Source organism: Mustela nigripes, chromosome 3 (assembly GCF_022355385.1).
Source record: "Mustela nigripes isolate SB6536 chromosome 3, MUSNIG.SB6536, whole genome shotgun sequence".
Taxonomy (NCBI): domain Eukaryota; kingdom Metazoa; phylum Chordata; class Mammalia; order Carnivora; family Mustelidae; genus Mustela; species Mustela nigripes.
The window spans coordinates 27,986,093-28,007,795 of NC_081559.1; the positions used below are offsets into that span (position 1 = coordinate 27,986,093).

The 21,703-nt window shown below is 59.5% G+C and overlaps 2 protein-coding genes and 1 pseudogene across 3 annotated transcripts; all 3 read left to right on the forward strand.

Moving 5' to 3' along the window:
- The first annotated feature begins 925 nt into the window (after positions 1-925).
- SLC11A1 (solute carrier family 11 member 1) lies at positions 926-10,087 on the forward strand. Its single transcript, XM_059393464.1, has 15 exons — positions 926-1,067; positions 1,835-1,971; positions 2,790-2,912; positions 3,235-3,354; positions 4,126-4,232; positions 4,711-4,781; positions 4,980-5,047; positions 5,246-5,401; positions 6,051-6,209; positions 7,324-7,413; positions 7,548-7,667; positions 8,089-8,238; positions 8,677-8,750; positions 9,161-9,314; positions 9,457-10,087. Exons 1-15 carry the CDS (start codon positions 1,061-1,063, stop codon positions 9,541-9,543), a joined length of 1,623 nt encoding a protein of 540 aa, XP_059249447.1. The 5' UTR covers positions 926-1,060; the 3' UTR covers positions 9,544-10,087.
- A 3,789-nt stretch (positions 10,088-13,876) lies between these two features.
- Positions 13,877-18,583, forward strand: CTDSP1 (CTD small phosphatase 1). Of its 2 annotated transcripts, none has more exons than XM_059393467.1 (7): positions 13,877-14,339; positions 15,693-15,841; positions 16,282-16,383; positions 16,500-16,556; positions 17,180-17,272; positions 17,388-17,573; positions 18,197-18,583. In XM_059393467.1, the coding sequence occupies exons 1-7, from the start codon at positions 14,273-14,275 to the stop codon at positions 18,323-18,325; spliced, it is 783 nt and encodes a 260-aa protein (XP_059249450.1). In that variant the 5' UTR covers positions 13,877-14,272; the 3' UTR covers positions 18,326-18,583. The 2 variants fall into 2 exon arrangements, with proteins under 2 accessions (XP_059249450.1, XP_059249449.1); XM_059393466.1 differs by having other exon boundaries at positions 13,883-14,339; positions 16,279-16,383.
- LOC132013543 (uncharacterized) lies at positions 18,493-20,171 on the forward strand (annotated as a pseudogene).
- The last annotated feature ends 1,532 nt before the right edge of the window (positions 20,172-21,703 follow it).

Here is a 21,703-nt window from a genome sequence, read left to right on the forward strand (position 1 = left end):
AGGCTCCCCGCCGAGCAGAGAGCCCGATGCGGGACTCGATCCCAGGACCCCGAGATCATGACCCGAGCCGAAGGCAGCGGCTTAACCCACTGAGCCACCCAGGCGCCCCGAAAAAGAATCTTTTAAAGAAAAGATTCTATTGATTTATTTGACACAAAGAGAGCAGGGGGAGCAGCAGGCAGAGGGAGAGAGAGAAGCAGGCTCCCTGCTGAGTAGGGAGCCTGAAGTGGGGCTCGATCCCAGGACCCTGAGGTCATGACTTGAGCTAAAAACAAGAGCTGGACGCTTACCCGTCTGAGCCACCCATTCGCCCCCCAGGCACTGTTTTTCTGACTCCCTACCTGTGTCATATTTTATCTGACCTGCCTGGCCTTCTTGGGCCCCTACTCTTTTGACCTCTTCGCAAGTCTGAGTCCTTCATGTAACAGAAGAAACAAGTTCAGAGAAAGGTACGGCCTGCTGATGACCTTGAGTGACTCAGTGGCAGAATCAGAACCAGAATCAGGACCAGAGTTCCAGTGCCTCGTTCTTCTGAGGCTCTCCTGGGCCTGAGTCTTCAACGCCTGTCCCCTGGCAGTGCCCGAAGCTCTTCTCCTCTGAGGCACTCAATGGGAAACTGAGGCCTGCTAGCCATCAGGACTCCCACTGCTGGGGACTCCAGACTGAAGAGAAGGGCCTGACTGCTTGTGTGGGCAGGGAGTCATGTGATCTGGACAGGAACGTCCGAGTAGCAGGAACTGTCTTGAAATCAGAGCTACGTTGGGAGATGCAGACCAAACGGCACTTGGAAGGGGGCCAAAAGTGTGGTGGGCCTCAGGCCAGGAGGGGAAAATAAGTTCCTGCATTTCGGTCAACGAGACTCTTCCGCCAGAGCTCGCCACTTCTGCCTTTGGAAAGTGTTTCACAATGTGTGTGAGGACAGCTGAGATCAGCTGAGGGTGGAGAGGAGGTGTGGGCTTGCACACGGACGGGCAGGCACCAGCCCTCAGAGAGAGAGTGTGTGTGCTGAGTGGCCACAAGCATCCCACTCGCACGCACAGTGCCTGAGTCTGCCATCCTCATGACAGGTGAGTAGCCCCCTCCAGGGCCAGAGTCCTAAAAGGGGGTTGGGAGTAGGGGAGAGTCAGGGACTGCCATGGGTATCCTGGCCTCGACCCAATGCCAGATAGTAGCCGGGGGTTGGGCTCTTTTCATCAAGTGCTGAGTGTCCCATTTGTCTGTTCTCTGAGGATTTGGAGCTCCTGGAGCTTACCTGTCTGATGGAGGAGGCAGGGTGAGGCCATGGGACTTACACATTGGCATCAGTGTGCCCTCCTCAGAGCCCAGTGTCCCCCTCTGCATCCTTTGTGGCAGGAGAGACCTGGATTTGAGAATCTCTCTGCCCACATGGAAGGAGAGTAATTCTAGCAGCTTCTGAAATATTTGGTTGGTCGGGGCACCTGGGTGACTCAGTAGGGTAAGCGTCCAGCTCTTGTTTTCAGCTCAGGTCATGATCTCAGGGTAGTGACACTAACCCCCAGATTGGGCTCCATGCTCCACGTGGAATCTGCTGGAGATTCTCTCCCTGTCTCCCTCTTCTTCCCCCTTGCATGTGCTTGCTCTTTCTCTCAATAAATTAAACAAACAAACAAACAAATAAATAAAATCTTGACACATTTGGCCAATGGTTGGAGGTGATGGACCCAAGATGGGAATCAAGGGTCCCTGTTCACATGGGTCTTAATCTCTCCCCTTTGTCAGGAAGCCACTGTAGGGGGGAACAACAGAGAGCTTTGCACCTGGGCCACCAGAAAGAAACCAGGCACTCACCACCCCTCCTTGGGGCCCTTTGCAGGTGACAAGGACCCTCAAAGGCCAAGCAGGCCCAACTATGGCTCCATCTCCAGCCCACCCAGCTCGGAGCCACACGAGCAAGAAGCTCTTAGAACAACATACCTGAGTGAGAAGATCCCCATCCCCGACACAGAACCGGTAAGAAGACTGGAAACATCCTGGGGTCTTTCAGGATTGACAGGATGTTATAGGATCTCACAGGCCAGGGGAAAGAGATCTTTTGAAGACCATGGGAAGTCCCTTCCAGCTCTGAGCAGCAGTGACTGACAGTGGCGACTGGTCCTCTTCTGTTTCCGTCCTTAGCACTTACCTAGGGGGCTCACATTTTGTCTAAAAATGATCGAGTGGATTTCTGAGCGAATCCCAGCTTTCTTATGGACAGAAAGGATCTGGGGCGAGTTGAGGCTGGAGCCTAGAGCATCTCTTGTGGTACTAGAGAAAAGGACCAGGGCGAGGACACCGGGAGAAATGACGGAAGCTGACAGGATGCTTTCTAGAGTGCTGTCAGCCTGCACTTCCAGAATCTTCAGCAGATCCTTAGGTTGCCAGGCCTCGCCCTGGAATGGGATGGGGAGATCTTAGGCTCAGTGGACTCCAGAAAGGAGGGACTGTGGTTTGAAAAGGGACTGGGGAAGGAGGAGCAGGACCAGGGAGGCCTGACCCCAGGAAAGACACCCTCTGGGCTCTGAGGATCTGCTGAGTCAGGGCAAGCATGAGGCAGACTGGTCAGTCGTAGGCCGGCTGCCAAACTGGACAGATCCAGAAAGCAAATCCAGTATGACTCAGCAAATCCTGCTGCTTCCTCCCACTCCATGCCCTCCACCCCAGGGTGGCAGCTCCAGGAATGGAGGAAAGGAGGGGACAGGGCTAGATAGCCTGGGGCTGATGAGCTCAGAGGGGCTCAGCGGGGGGCACGCCAAGGCACCAACATCTCCTCCCTTCACTCTCACCTGCAGGGCACATTCAGCCTGAGGAAGCTGTGGGCCTTCACAGGGCCCGGCTTCCTCATGAGCATCGCTTTCCTGGATCCAGGAAACATTGAGTCGGATCTTCAGGCTGGCGCTGTGGCTGGATTCAAAGTGATTGAGTTGGGGCACCCTTGGGAGGGCAGAGCCTCCCCCACCCTGCAACTTGACATACTTCCCCAGAGTGGACTCCATGGCTGGTGTTGGAGGGAGCAGGCATCAAGTTCAAATGGACCCAAAAAGGGCCCCCAGGGCTGCCCTGCCAGTGTGGGATGTATGGGGGAGAGGTGCTGGTCTTCTGGCTCCATCTCCTCTATTCCCTCCCCAAGGGGTGTCCTTAGAGGGTTAGAGGGTACCAGCAGCAGCTTGGGTTGCCAAAGGGTTCCCCACCCCCCCAAACCCCCACCACTGAAGGCCTCTCCCTATCTTCTCACAGCTGCTCTGGGTGCTGCTATGGGCCACAGTGCTGGGCCTGCTCTGCCAGCGGCTTGCTGCCCGGCTGGGCGTGGTGACAGGCAAGGACTTGGGTGAGGTCTGCCATCTCTACTACCCTAAGGTGAGCTTGGTGCACCTGGACAGGGAGCACTCACAAACCCCAAGCCCCAAACAGCTATTTACAGCTTCCATGGTCAAATAAACACATCATCTCAAGCGAGGCATTACAAGTCCATTTGATAGATGGGAAAACTGAGGCTCAAACTAATAGCGCACAGACTGAGAGGGATGTTAGAGATACCTGCTCATTTTACAGGAGGGGACATTGAAACCTGGGAAAGTGACTTGCCCAAGGTGCAAGTTAGGTAGGCACTGGCTCGGGATGGTCATTGGCTGGAGTGGACACTGGGGACCCTACTGCCGGTGACCGTCCAGGTGGGAAAACAGAAACCAGGCCATTAGATATTTCAAAGGTATTTAATGCAGGGATGCAGTCACGAAGCTATTGGAAGGGCTGGAGGAGCAAGGAAAGGAGGTGTTACCCAGGGATCAGAAAGCTGCTGGGCAGCTGCCCCAGTCACCATTTGCGGCCAAGCTTCTGGAAGCATGGCCACCAAGACTGAGAGAGCCCCGGCTGCCAAGGTGCTCTTGCTGGCAACACTGCCAGGAACACCCCTAGAAGTAGGGGGGGAAAAACGATCTCTCCTTGCCTTTCAATCTCTCTTAATTGTTTCCTACAAAACCTAACTGGAAGCCAGCGGGCAAGGCCGGCAGGTGTTGCAAGCTGGCTGCCTGCCCAACCTTATCATGCAGGGTACAGAAAGCCATGGGACATCAACAAATAATGAGGATAACTGGCCCATCATTGGTAAAGGGTTGCCTCTTCCCCCAGGTGCCCCGCACACTCCTCTGGCTGACCATCGAACTAGCCATCGTGGGCTCAGACATGCAGGAGGTCATTGGCACCGCCATTGCGTTCAGTCTGCTCTCAGCCGGACGGTACCACCCCAACGGGTCCCAGTTCTGCAGTCCACGGACCTCCCTGGACTTGCCTCAGTCCCTTTGACCCAGCCGAACCCTCTGACTTAGAGCTGTTGTGCTGTGTTGCTTGCTGGGGTGGGGGGATGTGCATCAGAGAGATGTTGAAATTCTGAGAGACCCAGAAACGTGGAGTGACTCCTCTCAAGTCACACAGATGCGAGTCACCACTAGGGCTTAGGAACTGCAGCCCCGAGCTTGAGGTCAGGCTGGCTCCCCACCCAGTTTGGCCTTTCTTTCCTTGTGTTTTGTGTCATTTTCCCATCCCCAGCACGCTCTGCTCCCCTCTCCCCTTAGCTGCCTAGAGCCACGTGGGTCCCTGCTCCCAGGAGGCCAGATTCCACAGTCTCCTGCCTGGGGAGGTGGAGGGGGGGCGGTGGGGGGCGGTTTCCAGACCCTTGCCCCTCCGCTGGGCTGACCCTGGCCACTCCGGTTTCAGAATCCCGCTCTGGGGCGGCGTCCTCATCACCATCGTGGACACCTTCTTCTTCCTCTTCCTTGACAACTATGGTGGGTGCGCCGCTTGGCTCACAAGCGACGGGTATAAACCTCGCTCTGCCGTACTGAGAGGAGAGAAAGGCTCGCAGCCCGCTCACTCCGGCTGTGTGTGGGCTTGAGCGAGTTACTTGGACTTGGGTTTTTTCATCTATACCATTACCAATCGCTTACAATTGTTGTTGGTGTTGTTACCCTTTGCTTTCCCCCTAGGGTTGCGGAAGCTGGAAGCCTTTTTTGGATTCCTTATTACTATTATGGCCTTGACCTTCGGCTACGAGGTGGGAAGCCAAGGAAGCCAAAGCCGCAACACTCCCCTCCCCCCTCCCGCCAAGGCCATTCCTCCCGGCCCCCTGCAGAGCCTGGGGGAGGGAGGGGGACAGAGGCCTTTAGCCACGCCCCCTAGCGGCCAGGGTGCGGGCGGATGGTGGGAACAGCCGGTCACCCAGGTCTCGGCCTGACCAGGCGTCTCCCCACAGTACGTGGTCGCGAGACCCGCCCAGCTAGCGCTTCTTCAGGGCCTGCTCCTGCCCTCGTGCCCGGGCTGCGGCCGTCCAGAGCTGCTGCAGGCCGTGGGCATCGTCGGCGCCATCATCATGCCTCACAACATCTACCTGCACTCGGCCCTGGTGAAGGTGAGCCAAGCTTGGAAGGGGAGGGAGTGATGTCAGCTCCCCTCCGCCCGGCTCGTGCGGTCACCGAACACGGAGCCCCGCCCCTTTGGCTCCCGCCTTCCTGATTTCAGGCGGGAAGTGATTCATTCCCTACTTATTCAATGTGTAGTAATAGGGTGTCTACTGTGTGCTGGGAATCAGGGAACAATGATGAAAAGGCAGACAAATCATCCGCCTTTCTAGGGCTTGTATTCTAGTGGGGCAGACAGACCAGGAGCAAGTAAACAGGTAAAGGAAAGAATTATAGATTGTGAAAGGTGCTTTGAAGGAAGGAAACAGAGAAATATGATAATGACTAAGCAGGAGCTGCTTTAGAAAAGTTAGTCGAGAAAGGCCTTTCTAAGGAGGTAATCTTTGAGACACAAAGGATGGGAAGGAAGATCAGGGGAGAAGATATTCCCAGTAGAGGGGATGGCAAGTGCAAAGGCCCTTAAGACAGGGTATAACTGGGCATACAGCAGGGGGTCAGCTGACCCAGGCCTGTCCCAAACTGCCACAGGGAGAAAGAAGAACTGAGGCTTGCAGGGAACAGAAGTAGAAGTGTGAAGATGGAGAATGTTGGGGGAGCTCTGAGGAACTTTGGCTCTTTCCTCCCCTCTGACCTTCTTAGTCTCGAGAGATAGACCGGTCCCGCCGGACGGACATCCGAGAAGCCAACATGTACTTCCTGATTGAGGCCACCATCGCCCTGTCTGTCTCCTTCTTCATCAATCTCTTTGTTGTAGCCGTATTTGGGCAGGCCTTCTACCAGCAAACCAATGAGGCTGCGGTGAGCTACACCTCCCCACACAGCCACAGCCGGCCTCCCCAACCCCCAAACCCTGCAGGCTCTGCTGGGGACACCAGGCAATGCATCTGAGCCCTTTGAGTGTCTGTCCCACAGTTTCTGCAAGGGTAGGGGAGGGCATCTGTGGACTGGTCTCTGGCTGAGACCCCTCCCCCACTCTGTTGGGGAGTCATGGTTCTGACAACCTTGGGGGGGGGTGGAGGAGGGGACAAGGCACAGACATCCAAAGGAGGTGACTGGGAGGGAGGAGCTGAGTCTTGGAGGAGTCTTGGAGGACCCAACTGTACCTTGAAGGATGCCAGGATTTGTCCAGTGAACTTTGGGGAGAGCATTCTGGGAATTGGGGCCCACTTGAACATGAGCACAGAGTTGGGAAGGTTCAAGCAGTCCTTTTCTTCTCTGAGTCCTCTCTCCTGATCATCTTCATCATTAGCAGATAAACCATCATCCATTCAGCAAAGATTTACTGAGTATGTTATGGCTTAGTCAGTGCCTCCACACTAGGGACAGAGCAGCCAATGATACAAAGCTCCTCACTGGGTCTCTGGGATCTGGGACCTGTGCCTCTCTCCTTTCTCAGTGGGTTTTTGCCATGCGGGTCTGACAACTGCTAGCCAGGGGTGTGGGTGCTCACCGAACGCTGAGCACTGTAGGGCGCGGGGGGGGGGGGGGGGGGGGGAGGGGCCATGCCTCCGGGGATGCAGCAGGCACTGCCACTGTCTTGCTCTGTGGCCTTAAGGACCAGGCGGCCTCAGGCCTGTGCTAAGTGGGTCCAGTGTACGGGAGAGGGGCTGTGGAGCAGCTTGGGTCACTGCCAGCCAACTCATTGTGGTAATGCCCGCTCTTACAAACTCAACAGAACCCTGGAAACCGGGTTCCCGTATGGATTCTTCTCAATTTTAGATGTTGGCCACAAATTCACATTACAGAGGAAAAACATTCGTTAGTCAAAGAAACTGTCTGGCCGGATTCAGCCCGGTCAACAGTTTTCGACCCCTGGTGAAGGCCTGGCTGTCTGATTTTCTGAGACTGTGCACGTTACATCTGATTTTCTGAGACTGTGCACATCACCTTCCTACTGTCCCGGTGCCCACAGTTCAACGTCTGTGCCAACAGCAGCCTCCACGACTACGCCAAGATCTTCCCCAAGAACAACCTTACCGTGGACGTGGACATTTACCAAGGAGTAAGCACCAAGCAGGGGTGGGATTGGAAAGTAACCAACCGTCCAGCCCCAACCGGGCTCATCGCCACGCCCACCTCGGGGTGGAGCTGTGCGAGGGGGCGGTGCCACAGGTCTAACCACACCTCGCCCCGCAGGGCGTGATCCTGGGCTGCATCTTCGGCCCCGTTGCCCTCTACATCTGGGCCGTGGGGCTCCTAGCGGCCGGGCAGAGCTCCACCATGACCGGCACGTACGCGGGACAGTTTGTGATGGAGGTGCGGTCTGGGGCGGGATGGGAAGGGCCAAGGGTCCCAGGTCAACGGCTACACTACTGGGGGGTCAGACACCTCATTACTCCTTTAAGCAGCCCAGAGGCGCTATTTTAAGCCCCGCTTTAACGATGAGAAAATCTGCAGAGAAGTAAGGCTGCTGGCTCAGTAGCTCACTCACTACTGGCTGCAGACCCACGATTAATAGGAGCCTTTACCCCAAAAGCTTAGTCTTAAGCATGCAGCTGTGGGGGAAACCCCTATTTCTTCTCTGCCAACTAGCATCAGAGCTGCTCCCATTTCAGAGATGGAAAAACAGGGGGTTTGCCCTGTTGCGAAATGGGCTGAGGGACGACAGAGGATCCCTCCTCTGGAATCCCTAGTCCTGAACCCCACCACAAAGGTGCCCCACTACCCCATACCCCAGGGCTTCCTGAAGCTGCGGTGGTCACGCTTTGCCCGCGTGCTCCTGACTCGCTCCTGCGCCATCCTGCCCACCGTGCTGGTGGCGGTCTTCAGGGACTTGAAAGACCTGTCAGGTCTCAATGACCTGCTCAACGTGCTGCAGAGCCTGCTGGTGAGCCCATGGTCCCTGGCACCCCTGCACCTGCTGAGCTGCACAGGAACCACAGCAAACCTCCATTCGCAGCCTGTCCCCCACCCTTAACACTCATCGAAATACACCTTGCCTCTAAGGCTCACAGCAGTCCCCAGGGGAACCACCATTGTCCCATTTCACTGACTGGAAAACTGATGTACACCGTTAAGTGTCCGGGGGCAGAGCTGGCATTCAGACTTGGGCAGCCTGGGACCAGAGCGCCCAAACGCTTTCTCCTGCTTTGAAGCCTCACAACTTTGGAAGGCACAGAGGTGGAGAGCCTAAAGGCTCTGAGCGATGAGGGGACTTGGCCGAGGGCACACAGGCAGAGCAGGACAGGAGCCCTGCTCCACTCCCCCGGTCCGGCTGCACTGTGAGGGCAGGGCCCCTCAGCCCCATCCTCCTGCTTCTCCCCAGCTTCCCTTTGCTGTGCTGCCTATCCTTACATTCACCAGCATGCCCGCTGTGATGCAGGAGTTTGCCAATGGCCGGTGAGTACCGCCCTCCCCCAACCCTGGACTTTCAGTTCTGCATTTGATCCTCACACCCACCCAGAGATAGGAATTACCAGCATCCAAAGAAGCTCATGAAGGTTAAGGAACGTGTGCAGGGACACCCTACAATCAAGTGTGGGGAACTAGGACTGGAATCTGGGGAGGGAGGCTATGTCTAGAACCTGAGCTCCTCACCGGCTCACCCCAGACTCTGCTCTTGCCAAATCGCACCAGTGTGGAGTTGGAGGGCCCAGGAGACAGGAGCGGGCAAGTGGTCTGCTGCGCCAGATCCCACAGCCCAGAGAAGGTGGCTTTGCGCATGCCCTCAGCCTCCTCCAGGCTGGCTTGGGCAGTGGAGAAAAGGAAGAGATGCAGCCAGTACTGAGCAGCATCCCTCCTGCCCCCAGGTTGAGCAAGGCCATCACATCCTTCATCATGGCTCTGGTCTGTGCCATCAACCTCTACTTCGTGGTCATCTACCTGCCCAGCCTCCCGCACCCTGCCTACTTCGTCCTTGTAGCTCTGCTGGCTGCCGGCTACCTGGGCCTCACAGCCTATCTGGTACTGCAGGGCCAGAGGGTGCCTTGGGGATGAGGGAGGCAAGGAAAGGAGGCAAAGGATGGAGGGCACTGGGGAAAGGGGATTCACCTGGGCTTCCTGGGAGGTCTTGCTCTCTCCTGGACTCATGTCATCCTTCTCCCAGGTCTGGACCTGTCTCATTGCCCATGGAGCCACCCTTCTGGTCCACAGCTCCCATCAACATTTCTTGTATGGGCTTCTTGAAGAGTAGAAGAGGGGGAAGATCTCTGGATGAACTCCCCACCCTGTGGCTGGCTGGGGTTTGGGATGACTGGGGCAGACGGGCCTGCTGGGGTGTGTGTGAAGGCAGCAAGATGGAGTGGGAGTTTTGGAGGCAGGCCAACCTGGATTCCGTAGGAACCTGCTGTTTCCTAGGTTGGACAAGTGATTAACCTCCAGCCTCAGTGTTCTCATCTGTAGAATGGGGACAACACCAAACTTGCAATGGATGTAAAGAACTTTAACACAGTGCCTGACACTTGGGACTTAAAAACTATAGTAATTCCAAAAATATTTATGGAGCACCTATAGGAGTGACCTGACGGAGGGACCCAGTTGGGGCAGGACACCAGCTCTAAACCGGCGTTTAGGATAATCCGATGAATGCTCAATAAATGCTAGTTCACTTCTCGTCCAAAAGAGCGGGAGAGCAGAAACCGGGAAAGCACGAATCTGCTAGAGTAGCCTCAGAGTTTCTGTACCACCCGCAAACCACATCCCAGGCAGTAAAACGGAGGCGCAGTTGTCCCCTCTTCAGGCACCGGGTCGTGGAACCCGAGTCCTTGCCTCGGAGGCCCAGTTCATTTGCCATCTCCCCAGGGGACCCGGCCGCCCGGACTCCCACGCCGCGCGTTTAAAGCTCCCTCCGCACTGACTTCCAGCTCCCTCTAGGGGCAGGGACGGTCCCAAGTGCCCTCACTCCCCGCCGCCGCCTCCCCGCTCCCGGCCAAAGAGGAGGCGGGCGCTCGAGCCTGGCGCCCTGGGGCCTCGGAATCCGCCCCGGCAAACCAAGGGAGGTGAGGGGGGAACCTTGTGGGCGGGGAATCCCTCCCGCCGCTGGGAGCCGCCCGGCACCCCTTCGCCCGGTGCAAGGGTTGCACTTTATAGACGCTCCCTGGGCTGTTTCTAGGCTCCCCCAAGTCCCTCCTCCTGGCTCTCCGGGTGTCTCGGACCCTAGCCCTTGAGCTGCGGAGAGCGGTGGCGAGAGGGGGCCGCCAGGCCTTTCCCTGGGTTGAGCCTGGAGCCAGCTTTGTGCCTGAAAGCACCCCCGTTTGCCCAAGATCTGGTGGGGCAAGCTCCGCGTTCTGGTTGGGGCGCTTGTTTATGAGAAGAATTTCCTCTTTCTTAAAAGGGCAACGATGCGAGTGGGGCCCTCCAGGAGGCACGGGATGGGACAGGTCTGGTCCAACCAGAGAAACCGTGGGAGAGGGTGCAGGACCTAAGCTAGAAGGTCGCTGTATCCTCTTCTGGGCTTGGCCCTGGAGAAGGTGGGACCCACGCTAGGTGAAAAGGGGAGATGGATGGGGACCGGATAATAGGAGAAAGAGGCATCTTCCATTACTCCTCTCCAGCTTCCTGGAGGTGTCCCCAGCCATACCCCTGCACACCTCTCTCCATCAATTTACTATTAATTAGGTGCCATCCCTGTGACAGACGTGGGGGAGGAAGGTAAAATCCCCGAATTAAAGACGTCAGCGCTCAGGTTGCTCACACTTCAGCAGGGGGAGCTAGCTAAGTCCAGTGACAGCAAATCCAACAGCCAACAGTGGGGCGAGGTAACAGCCAAAGTGTGTGTTAGGCACACCTGGAAAAGTGAGGCCGGAGCCAGAGCAGATAACTCCTGAACAGGATTTTGAAAGCTGAATGGGTAAGGGCGGGCAGCCAAGGGAGAATGAACCTCCCAAGAGTGGGGGGCAGGTGTGCCAAACAGACATGCAGCCTTGTGGGGAGTTCTTGGATCTTGTAGGGCAGGTGGGGGGTGGGCTGGGAACCCCAGAGGCATAAACCGGCTGTCCATCAGAATAGTTAAGGCTGCCACTGAGAATGTGGGCGCAAGGAAGGCATGGAGGAGAAGGGACCAAAGGATCAGCTACGGGGCTACCCTGGGCCTGGGCAAGGGGTTACCAATGAGGTCAAGCCAAGGTCTGTCATTTCTGGGCAGGGAAACGTTTACAAGGTGCTGCTCTCCACCCGCCAGTAGCTCTGGTTCTTCCTAGAGGGAGGGACTGGATGCTTCATCGGCCTCTCAGGTGGAAAGGGGCACCAGGATTCTCCCCCTCACATAGGGCGATGGAAGGACACCCTCCCTTTCTGCCCTGACCCCCCCCCCCCCCACACACACACACGCACACTTTCACTTGGCTGGGTTGGGCTCTTAGCAACCCCATTTGGCAGATGAGGAAGCTGAGGTGTTGAATGCAAGAGACACTTGTCCACGTTTGCAAGTCAGAACCCCTCAGAGTCCTGGTGTTTCTGGACCCACTGCCCGCATCATCTGATTCCCTATGAAGTACAAGGAGGAAAATAACGTGGCTAAGGCGCCCTCCAGCCGCTGGAGCAGTGCAGTTCCGGAATAGCAGCTGAGTGTGGACACTGCCCCTGCTGCCAGGGAGGAAGCCCCAGGCCCAAGATCCTACTGCTACTGCATCGTACTTCTGACAGTTCCTCAGTGTCCATAGACAACCCCCTCACCGCCCCCAACACGCGCACACACTGCAGGGGGCCTCCTGTCCCGTGTGGGAAGTTACACCTGGAAGGCTTTGGAGCCTGGGAAGGTCTCCCAGGGGAAGAGGGCTTGGAGAGGGCTAGTGATAGAGTTGGGAGTGGAGGAGGACGGGCGGTGGGTGGGCAGTGGGCAGCGGGCAGCGACCCTGCCCAGTGCCATATCCATTCGGGCAGCTACTTGGCCTCCCCAGGTTCCAGCCTACAGAGAGGGAGAAACGGAAGAGAGGAAGGTGAGCCGCTCTGCTCCGGCCATGGCGTGAGGCCAGGGCCTCACTTAGTCCACCACACATTTCCTTTTGGGGTCAGTGCAAGCTGGGCCTCCGGAGATAAAGCTGACACACACACACACACCCCGCCGGGGCTCAACTGAAGGGGGAGGGTTCTCAGCTTGGTGGCCAGAACCCCACTTCTCCCCTCGCCAGAAGGTTGGCTCAAGTCACTTCACTTCTGCGAGCTCAGTTTCCTTATCTGTAAAATGGGAGATGTAGGGGGTCGTTCTGACGAGTGAACGAGATTAGGGAGCATAGCCGGCGAAGGACGCGAACAGAGCGCTCGCTACACGTGGGCAATTATTAGGATTATATGCAAACCCGCCGGCGGTGTGGGCGCCACACCTACCGTGTGGGCCGTCTCCTCTCTCCCCGGTCGCGGGGCACAAAGCTGGCCCGCCTTCGGGCCGGCGCCGCTCTCCTATCCTGCAGCCCCAGCGCCGGGCCTCTCCCCTCCCCGGCTCCCCCGCCAGCCCACCCCGCCCGGGCCTGGAGGACGTGCGCGGCGCTAGCACCAGGCGGCTGGACGGGACAGGACGCGCCCGCTCCGCCCCGCCACCGAGGCCCCGTGAGGGAAGGAAGTGCTGGGGCGTGTTTGTCAGGGCTTGACGTTATTATTATTTTTTAAATGGTGAACACAAAATAGTCAGGAGAATGGAAAGCACTTCATAAACAAGAGAAACAAAAACACCCGCAGACCTCGCGGCGCATAACAGGGGAGCTTCCCTCCAGAAGAATCAGCGGGCGACCGCGGTCCCCGCGCCAGCTGGTGTCTCCTTACACCCCAAGTGGAACGGGTGTTTCACATCGTACAAACAGCTGATGTCTGTGGGCCCCTCCACCGTCAGAAATTGGGCCCGCAGGGATTAAGCGCCCACTGCGTGTTGGCACCGCGTGAACCCCTTCCCCAACAAGTACAGCGTGGCCGGCGTGGGGAGTAGACGAAGGGTCTAGGAAGGCCTCTTGGAGAAGGTGGTCAGTGGGATCCGCTCCGTGAAGGGGCTGGAAGCGCCTTCTAGGCGGAGGGAACAGCGCACACGAAGGCCCTACAAGTGGGCGCGGACGCGCGGGGTACCCGATGGAGCAACCGGGCGAGGTCCGCCGGGGGCATTCTGGCGCAGGGAGTTGTAATTTTCACGCCCTACAGTGCCGTGCCACCTGGCCCCGAAACTGTGGTGGGTGTGGACGGTCACAGTCTGGTCAAAAGCACAATCTTGCGGATCTGCACAGCCTTTTGGAGCCGGCAGGGAGCCTTCACTCGCTCAGGACTTTTCCTGCGAGGCCACCTCTGCAAGCACTGAAGACCCAGTTTGCAGACCGGAGAGCGTTATTCCCATTTCCCAGATGAGGAAACCACTAAGCGGCTAGTCTGTGGCCCTCGCACAGAGCAGGGGTGGAGCCGCGCCGCCCTCGGGCACTCCCCGGCGTGGGCGCTCGGGGCGGGTGGGGCGGGCCCTGGCCCCGGGCGCTCGGCTGTCTGGAACGGCGGGCCGGGAGCAGGTCCTGCCACGCAGCCGCAGAGGCTCGGCCCCGCGGGCTGGCGGCAGGAAGAGAGGCGACGCCCCCTGGAGCGCGGCAGGAACCCGGCCGGGCCCGCCTCCCAGTCAGCAGAGCCGAGCCGCGCCGGCCCCAGCGGTGATGAAAGCCGCGGCCGAGTCCAGGTCACGCCGAAGCCGTTGCCCTTTTAAGGGGGAGCCTTGAAACAGCGCCCGGGTTCCATGTTTGCATCCGCCTCGCGGGGAGGAAACTCCATGTTGTAACAAAGTTTCCTCCGCGCCCCCTCCCTCCCCCTCCCCCTTAGAACCTGGCTCCCCTCCCCTCCGAAGCTCGCGGGGATCCCTCCCTCCCACCCCTCCCCTCCCCCCCGCGCCCCGATTCCGGCCCGAGCCGGGGGGGAGGCCGGGCGCCCGGGCCAGAGTCCGGCCGGAGCGGAGCGCGCCCGGCCCCATGGACAGCTCGGCCGTCATTACTCAGATCACCAAGGAGGAGGCGCGGGGCCCGCTACGGGGCAAAGGTACTGGGGCCGCGCGGAGGGGGCTGCGGCCAGGGCACCGCGGGATGGGAGGAGGAAGGGGCTGAGACCCTTCCTGGGACAGTCGGCGCCGCCGCCCCGGGCGCCCGCCACTGCGGAGCTCAGAACTCCCATCCGGAGAAGGCGCGGGGAGAGAGTTTGAACTCGCTGAGGCTCGGAGACGCGGGGCGGGGCCTGGAGCCACTAGGGCGCTCCCGAGTGCTCGAGGTGGGGAAACTGAGGCAGGGGTAGAGAGTGGGTTCCTTCCGGGTCTCCAGGACTGGCATTGCGCATTGCCCGATAGTCGCCCCCTCCCCCCCCATTGGCGCCAATGAGGGTGAGGGGGTTGAAGAGGGCGCCTTCAGGCCACCCGGTGAGGCTCCGCCCCGGGCCGCGGTCTAGTTGGGTCGCTGGAGGGGGCGCCGAGGTGACAGCGGGCTGGGGAGGGTTGGAAGGATCTCCCGCCAATACACAGCTACGATCCCAACAAACTTCCGCGTCACGCGTGGAAGCACTGAGCCCCTGAGAGGCGCAAGAGTAGGGCAACCACTTCTACGGGTCCTTAGCGCACCCGCGAGTTTTTTGCATCGGGCTGAGCACCAGGCGCCCTGGCTGCAGGCCCTTGGGCGCCGGGCCTGTGCACTCACGCACCGACCGGGAAAGCGGTGCAGCCCGCCCGCCTTGGCCGGGCCCTCGGGGTCTGGAGGGTCTAGGCTGGGCGTCTGCCCCTCCCTGTGCCGGTGTTGACCTCGAAGGCTAGGAAGCCCCTCCAGGTTCGCCTAGCTCTGGCCAGGGCCTAGCTCCGCCCGAAGGCTGGGGGCCCGGTAGAGGGGCGGTGGAGGGTGGGCCCGTCAATCAGGCGGCGGATGCCGGGCTCTAGGTCGGAGGTCTGGGCGGGGCGAGGGCGGAGGAGGCGGGGCCGGCAGCTGGCTGCGGGACACTGGCTCCAGGCCCCCGCTCCCTGCCTCTGCGCCCAGCTTCAGTGAGGACTTTGGACCCACGTGGGCGGTAAGGATGGGAGCAGGGCGGGAGTGGACAGCAGGGCCCCAGGCCCCAACCCTCCCCGGTTAGGGGTCCCAGCGAGCAGGGGCTGCTCAGGTAAGGTAGGTGTCTGGAGGCATCCCCGGTGGGGCTGATCCCACAGGAGGGATGAAGTTTGGTAAGAAAAGAGAAAGCCTACGGAGAGCAGCCAGCCCGCGGCCGGATGAGGGGGGCTTTGTAACCACACTGGGAGGATCTGTGGGTACCAGAGGGGTGGCCTGGAGTCCAGGCTGTCAGGAGTTCGCATCTGGGCATGGACGCACGACTGTGCGGGCTAGGGTGCACACCCCCCCACCCCGAGCCTCTCTGCTTCAGGTGAGCAGAAGTTAGCGGCTTCTCAGAAGCCCCGGAGCCGGGGCATTCTCCACTCGCTTTTCTGCTGCGTCTGCCGCGACGATGGGGAGGCCCTGCCGGCGCACAGTGGGGCGCCCCTGCTGGTGGAGGAGAACGGAGCTGTCCCCAAGGTGCGTGGTGGCCTGGGCATCTGGGCTCAGGCTGGGGCGGGTTTCAGGGAAGGGGCTTTTCACGACCTGTCTGCAGGCCATATAAGGTAGGGAGGGCCCCTCTCCCAAGCCCTGTGCCCTCCCTCCCAGGCTTTCCCAGCCTGGCCCTTAATGCCCTTAAGATTGACACCCAGGCGAGGATCCTTCAGCCAAGGGAACTCTGGATTTCCCCTGTAAGATTGGAAGCTTTTCTCTCCCTTGGCTTCCTAGGTGGGGAAGTGAGGCCTCCAGCCAGGTGGCCTGCCCCAGGCCCCAGTTGGGGGCGGCGGCAAAGCTGGGAAGGAGGTGGCCTCTCCCCACCATTCCTGTGTCTCCTGGCATAGAGGGCTGGGGGAGGGAAGACCCACGTAGGAGAAATGATGGAGAGGCGCCCCCAACTACTTCACCCATCCCTGCAGCAGACCCCAGCGCAGTACCTGCTCCCAGAAGCCAAGGCCCAGGATGTGGACAAGATCTGTGTGGTCATCGACTTGGACGAGACCCTGGTGCACAGCTCCTTCAAGGTGGGCCCTGCCCAGCAGCCCTCAGCTCCCTGGGTCTCTGAGGGGGGCCTGCCCTGGACCGGGGGCTGCGGTCCTCTCTGCAGGCCCCGCCCCAGCAGCTCCTTTTCCCCCCACAGCCAGTGAACAACGCCGACTTCATCATCCCTGTGGAGATTGATGGGGTAGTCCACCAGGTGAGGGGCTGGGTGTGGGGGGAGGCGGCGGGGTTGGCACCTGCCTTCCAGACCCCAGGCTCCTCTCATCAGTTCTGAGGACCCAAGGTGGGACTTGGCTAGAGGTGGAACATAAGGGCCCAGAGGGTGTGAGACTTGCACCCAGGATGATACAGACCCTCGGGGACTTGGCCAGACTCCAAGGCCTGTAGGGAGTGGGGCTCCTCCTCGGTGCCCCCTTGCCCCCCTTGCCCGGGACCCAGTTCAAGTAATTCAGGATAGGCTGTGTGCTGTCCAGCCTGTTCTCCATTACTTGGCTCGGGGGCCGGTGCCCTGCTGCCTCGGGGTAAGGGGGCCGCCTTCAGGCCCCTTCGTTTGCCTAAGGCCATGGTGGGGCAAAGACTGGGAATTAGTGATTCCCCACGAGGTAGGACCTGAAGCTAGAAGTTGGAGGTTCATTTTGATCCTCTTCTGGAAGGACAGGTGCTGGCCAAGTGAAGCCCGTGGGCCCTGGGACCAGCCTCCCTCTTGTGTTCCTCGCTCTGCTCCCTCCCTGTCCTCAGCTGGGCACCACCCCCCCACCCCACCCCCCACCCCAGGCCCTGCCTGCTGGCCAGCAGTCCCCTCACCGGCCCACCCCCTAGGTCTACGTGCTGAAGAGGCCCCATGTGGATGAGTTCCTGCAGCGAATGGGCGAGCTCTTTGAGTGCGTGCTGTTCACCGCCAGCCTTGCCAAGGTGAGCCCCCCCCCAGGGCTCCTGGGGCCACCCGCTTCCCCTCCACCTCCAGCCTGCAGTCGGGTGGACCTCTGGGTCCCCTTTGGGCCTGGGTGACCTGTGTTCCACTCTATAGTATGCAGACCCAGTAGCCGATCTGCTGGACAAGTGGGGGGCCTTCCGGGCGCGGCTGTTTCGTGAGTCCTGCGTCTTCCATCGGGGGAATTATGTGAAGGACCTGAGCCGGCTGGGCCGAGACCTGCGACGGGTGCTCATCCTGGACAACTCGCCCGCCTCCTACGTCTTCCATCCAGACAACGCCGTGAGTACTGGGCAGGACCAGGTTGGGGGACCGAGAGCCAAGAAGAGGGTCCAGCCGCGGGTGCCTCCTTGGCCTCCCGGCCTCCCCACTGCTGTGCTGGGTGATGTCTGGGGCTTGATGCCCTCCTGGTCCTCTGTGCTTCCATCCCTCGGGGACCTGTGCCTCCCCCCCAACACACACCCACTGCCGCTGCAGCTTTTCGGACCTTACTGATCATTCCATCCACTTGCTTGGAGGGGGTACCCACCAGGGGCGGGGTGGGTGGTGGTGCCTGCTGCGTCCTGGAGCAGTTTCAGTTTCTGAAAATCACCAGTCGTGACCTAGTCTTGGGTCCCAGAAACAATGTAGTGAGTCCTAGTTGGAGTTTAAAAAAAAAGAGAGAGAGAATAGAAAATATCGGAGGGCTTTGCACCTGGGAAGGTTAAATACCACTTTATAAAACCGGCAGTTTATCGTATAGGTAAACAGAATTTACGGTGGGTTGCTGTCAGAAATGTTTGAAAGTCTTGAGTCAGGGGCTCCCCGGGGGGTGCCCCACCAAACAGTGGGCGCTCAGGGCTGGTCTGGACATCCTGCGCCCAGAGCCACCTGCCCTGCTCACCACCGTGCATCCCTCTGCCCAGGTACCGGTGGCCTCCTGGTTTGACAACATGAGTGACACGGAGCTCCACGACCTTCTGCCCTTCTTCGAGCAGCTCAGCCGCGTGGATGACGTGTACTCAGTGCTCAGGCAGCCACGGCCAGGCAGCTAGTGAGGTGCCCTGGGGCCACGACCGGCCCCTGACCAAGGCCCACACCCCTCCCACGTGGACTTGTCCTTATGAAAACCCAGCAGCGGTGGCCCACTTCAGCCCTCAGTGGCTTGGGGAAGTGGGCCCTCCCCGCCTGCCCGGCCAGGCTGCACCAAGAGCAATGAGCCTCTGGGTCCCTGTGTCAGTGCCTTAGAACCTCCTCCTCCTCCTTGGAGGACCTGTGGGGCCCTGTGGGGCGCTCCCCCTCCCTCTCCCTCTCTTTGCTGCCATGTTTCTTTGCTGCCAAATCGGGTCCCTTGGCCCTTTCTGGTTCTACTTGGGGGAGGGGCAGGCTTCCTGCTACCCCATGCCTTGGGCCCCCAGCCTGGGAACGGTGGACACCAAGTGCCTTCCTTGCATAGAACCCTTTTTGCCCTGCCCTGTTTTCCCAGGGCTGTGATCGGTGTTCGGCTCTGGCCTGGGACAGTCTCCAGATGGCTGCAGTCTGGGCTGGCAGGGGCGAGGAATCAGCCTCCCCACCTCCTCCCTTGGGACTGGTACAGCCCCCACCAATCTCTGCCTCCTAGGAGGACGGAGAGGGGAGATCTGTTATCACTTGGTGAAGGGAATGGGGTGTGTCCTGCGGGACCCCAGAGTCCAGCTTCTCTAGGCTCAGCAGCAGCTGGAAGCTGCTTCCCACACCGAGCCCTGACCTCTCACATCTGCCTTAACCACCCAAGGCCCTGGGGCCACCACCCCAGCCCTGGTGTTGGGGGCAGAGGCAGGACCCGTTTGTGGTGCCATATAAATATGTATATGTGTATATAGATTTTTAGGGGAAGGGGAGAGGGAAGGGCCAGGGTGCAGAGACCCCCCCAGTCCTTCACCCCTTTCCTGGACCCATAAATTGTGGGGAGGGAGGGAAAGGATTTTTACATTTTTTAAACTGCTATTTTCTGAATGAAACAGGCTGGGCCAAGGTGCCCCAAGCCCTGTCTTCTGCCCCTCACACCCTCTTTGCTCCAATTACTCATTCATTGAAAACACATCAGCACATTCTCTGTGCCCAATGCTGTGCTAGTACCACCAGCTGAGTGCGTGGGGGTCTCTGCATCTCATTGGTGCCCTCCCCCACCCACTCCATACTTCACTGGTGCCTTTAGGGGAGCTGTAGGAGGTGGGACCCTTCTTGGGGGGCTTGGGGGTCTCCAGGAAGCCTGGCCAAGCTGTCCCCGTCCCCCCTGTGCCAACCCACCCCTGTTGTGCCCCCCCTCACCCCCTGCTGGCTGGGGGCAGCTCCCAAGACATCCTGCCTTCCAGCTCTGACTTCTTTGTCTGGAACCCCTTCCCCAAAATGCTGAGTCTGGAGATCAAGGCCTTGGGCTCTCCCCAGGGCTTAACGGTTAAGGGGACCCACATACCAGTGCCAAGGGGGTTGTCCAATGGAGATATCATCGCCCCTCCGCCACAGAGAGCTGGGGGTGGGAGGGCGGACAAGGTTGGCCAGAATCAGGTGACCTTCCCATTTAAGTGCCTTCTCTGTGACTGAGAGCCCCACAGTATGACAAGAACTAAAAACGCAAGACCCCCATCCAGCCTCTGTGGTCACTGGGGGGATGTTGAGCCGGGTGGGGGATGGGGGTTGCCCTCAGGCCACACCCTCCAGGGATGTAAAGGGAGGGGCTGCCCTGGGCCCCCGGGGCTTCAAGTGTGCAAGTGTGAGGTGGGCGTACAGTGGTGAGTGGACCCGAGTGCACCGTTGTACTGTTTAATTATTCTACGTCTCGTCGCCTGTTACCTGACCTGCAAAATGGAGAAATGCCCTCTTGGCGGAGTTGATTAAATGCCAGGAGGCATTAAACGCGGAGGGCTCGCTAGTATTAGCTATAAAGGAAAGCTGGGCTGCGTCCCTAGGGGAGGCACCGGGAAGGTATTTGCAGGCGGGAGGGGTGTGGCCTCTGTCCCCGGGTAGAGGGGAGGGGCTGCGGCGGGGCGTGGGGGCGGGGCGAGTTCCTGGGAAGCCAAGTTCAGCGCCAAACGGAAGAACTTTGGTTGAGGTGTCGGGAAGGGCCGGCAGGCGGAGGCGTCAAGGTCTTTGGGGAGACGGTGGGCCCGGCGCTCGGTCTTCTTGACCTCCGCACCTCTTTCCCCCATCCGCCCCTCCACGGCCCCTTAGCACCTACTGGCCGCGCCCTTGCACGAGCCTCCGGCCCACTTCCTGCCTCCGCCCCTCCGGCCCGGGCAGCACTTCCTTTGCAAAACCGGGCAGCCCCAGGCCCTGGCAGGAAGTGCCCTCCCGCCCCTCCCCGCCCTCGCCTGCTTCTCACGGTGGCCGCTAGAGGCCTCTCTGTCCTCGGCGACTCCAGCCTGCCCTTCCCCCAACCCGGGGGGGGGGGCTGGAAAGATGGGGGCCATCATCGTTTACCTATCTCCCGGGGGTGGGGCAGTCTTTCCCCCAATACACATAAAGACACTGGAAGGAAGGGAGACCTGCCCTTCCTGAAGTCGGTCTCTGTTCCCCCAGCTCTGCCTACCCTGCCCCCACACACCCTCTCATCCCCATACCTTGCGAATCCAGCCTCAAGTCGGCCTCCTCGCGGCCCAGATGCTGGTCCGTCCCCCAAGTCGGGGGTTGGGGGACGACCTCAGCGTGTGACAGCTCTGGAAAGCACCGATGTGGAAAGAGAAGCCCACAGCTCCCAAACGCCCCACTCTGAGCTGGAGTCCGCTGGGGCAGGACAAATATCCAGCCCTCTCTGCCTCTGCCTTCCTCCTCCCCCCAGTACTGCTGCATTTCCTGCTCTCCCAGTAAACACTGGTTACCCCCAAGATTTGCATCCAAGGGGCCCTGACATGCCAGGGAGTCGCCCAGGGTTCCCAGCTCTGAAAGATCACAGCCAGACTCTCCCCACCACCACCCACACAGCCTTCACCCACGTGGAGTTCAACTTAACCACAGGTATCTGCATTCCCTATGAGCTGGGCACGATGCCAGGACCTAGGGACACCCCACAACTGGGCCATCCCTCTGCTTTCGAGGAACCCACACCCCAGTTCTGAGAAAGACACCTGAGCAGACTAAAACCTGAAGTGCGGAGGGCCTGGGTGCCTCAGATGATTAAGCGGCTGCCTTCTGCTCAGGGTCATGATCTCCAGGTCCTGGGATGGGGCCCTGAGCCCTCTGTCTGGCTCCCTGCTCAGTGGGGCGTCTACTTCTGCCTTTCCCTCTTCTCCTGCACTTATGTGCTCTCTCAAATGAATAAATAAAATTCTTTAAAAGATTATTTATTTATTTGACAGAGAGAGAGATCACAAGTAGGCAGAGAGAGAGGAGGAAGCAGGCTCCCCGCTGAGCAGAGAACCCGATGCTGGGCTCGATCCCAGGACCCTGGGACCATG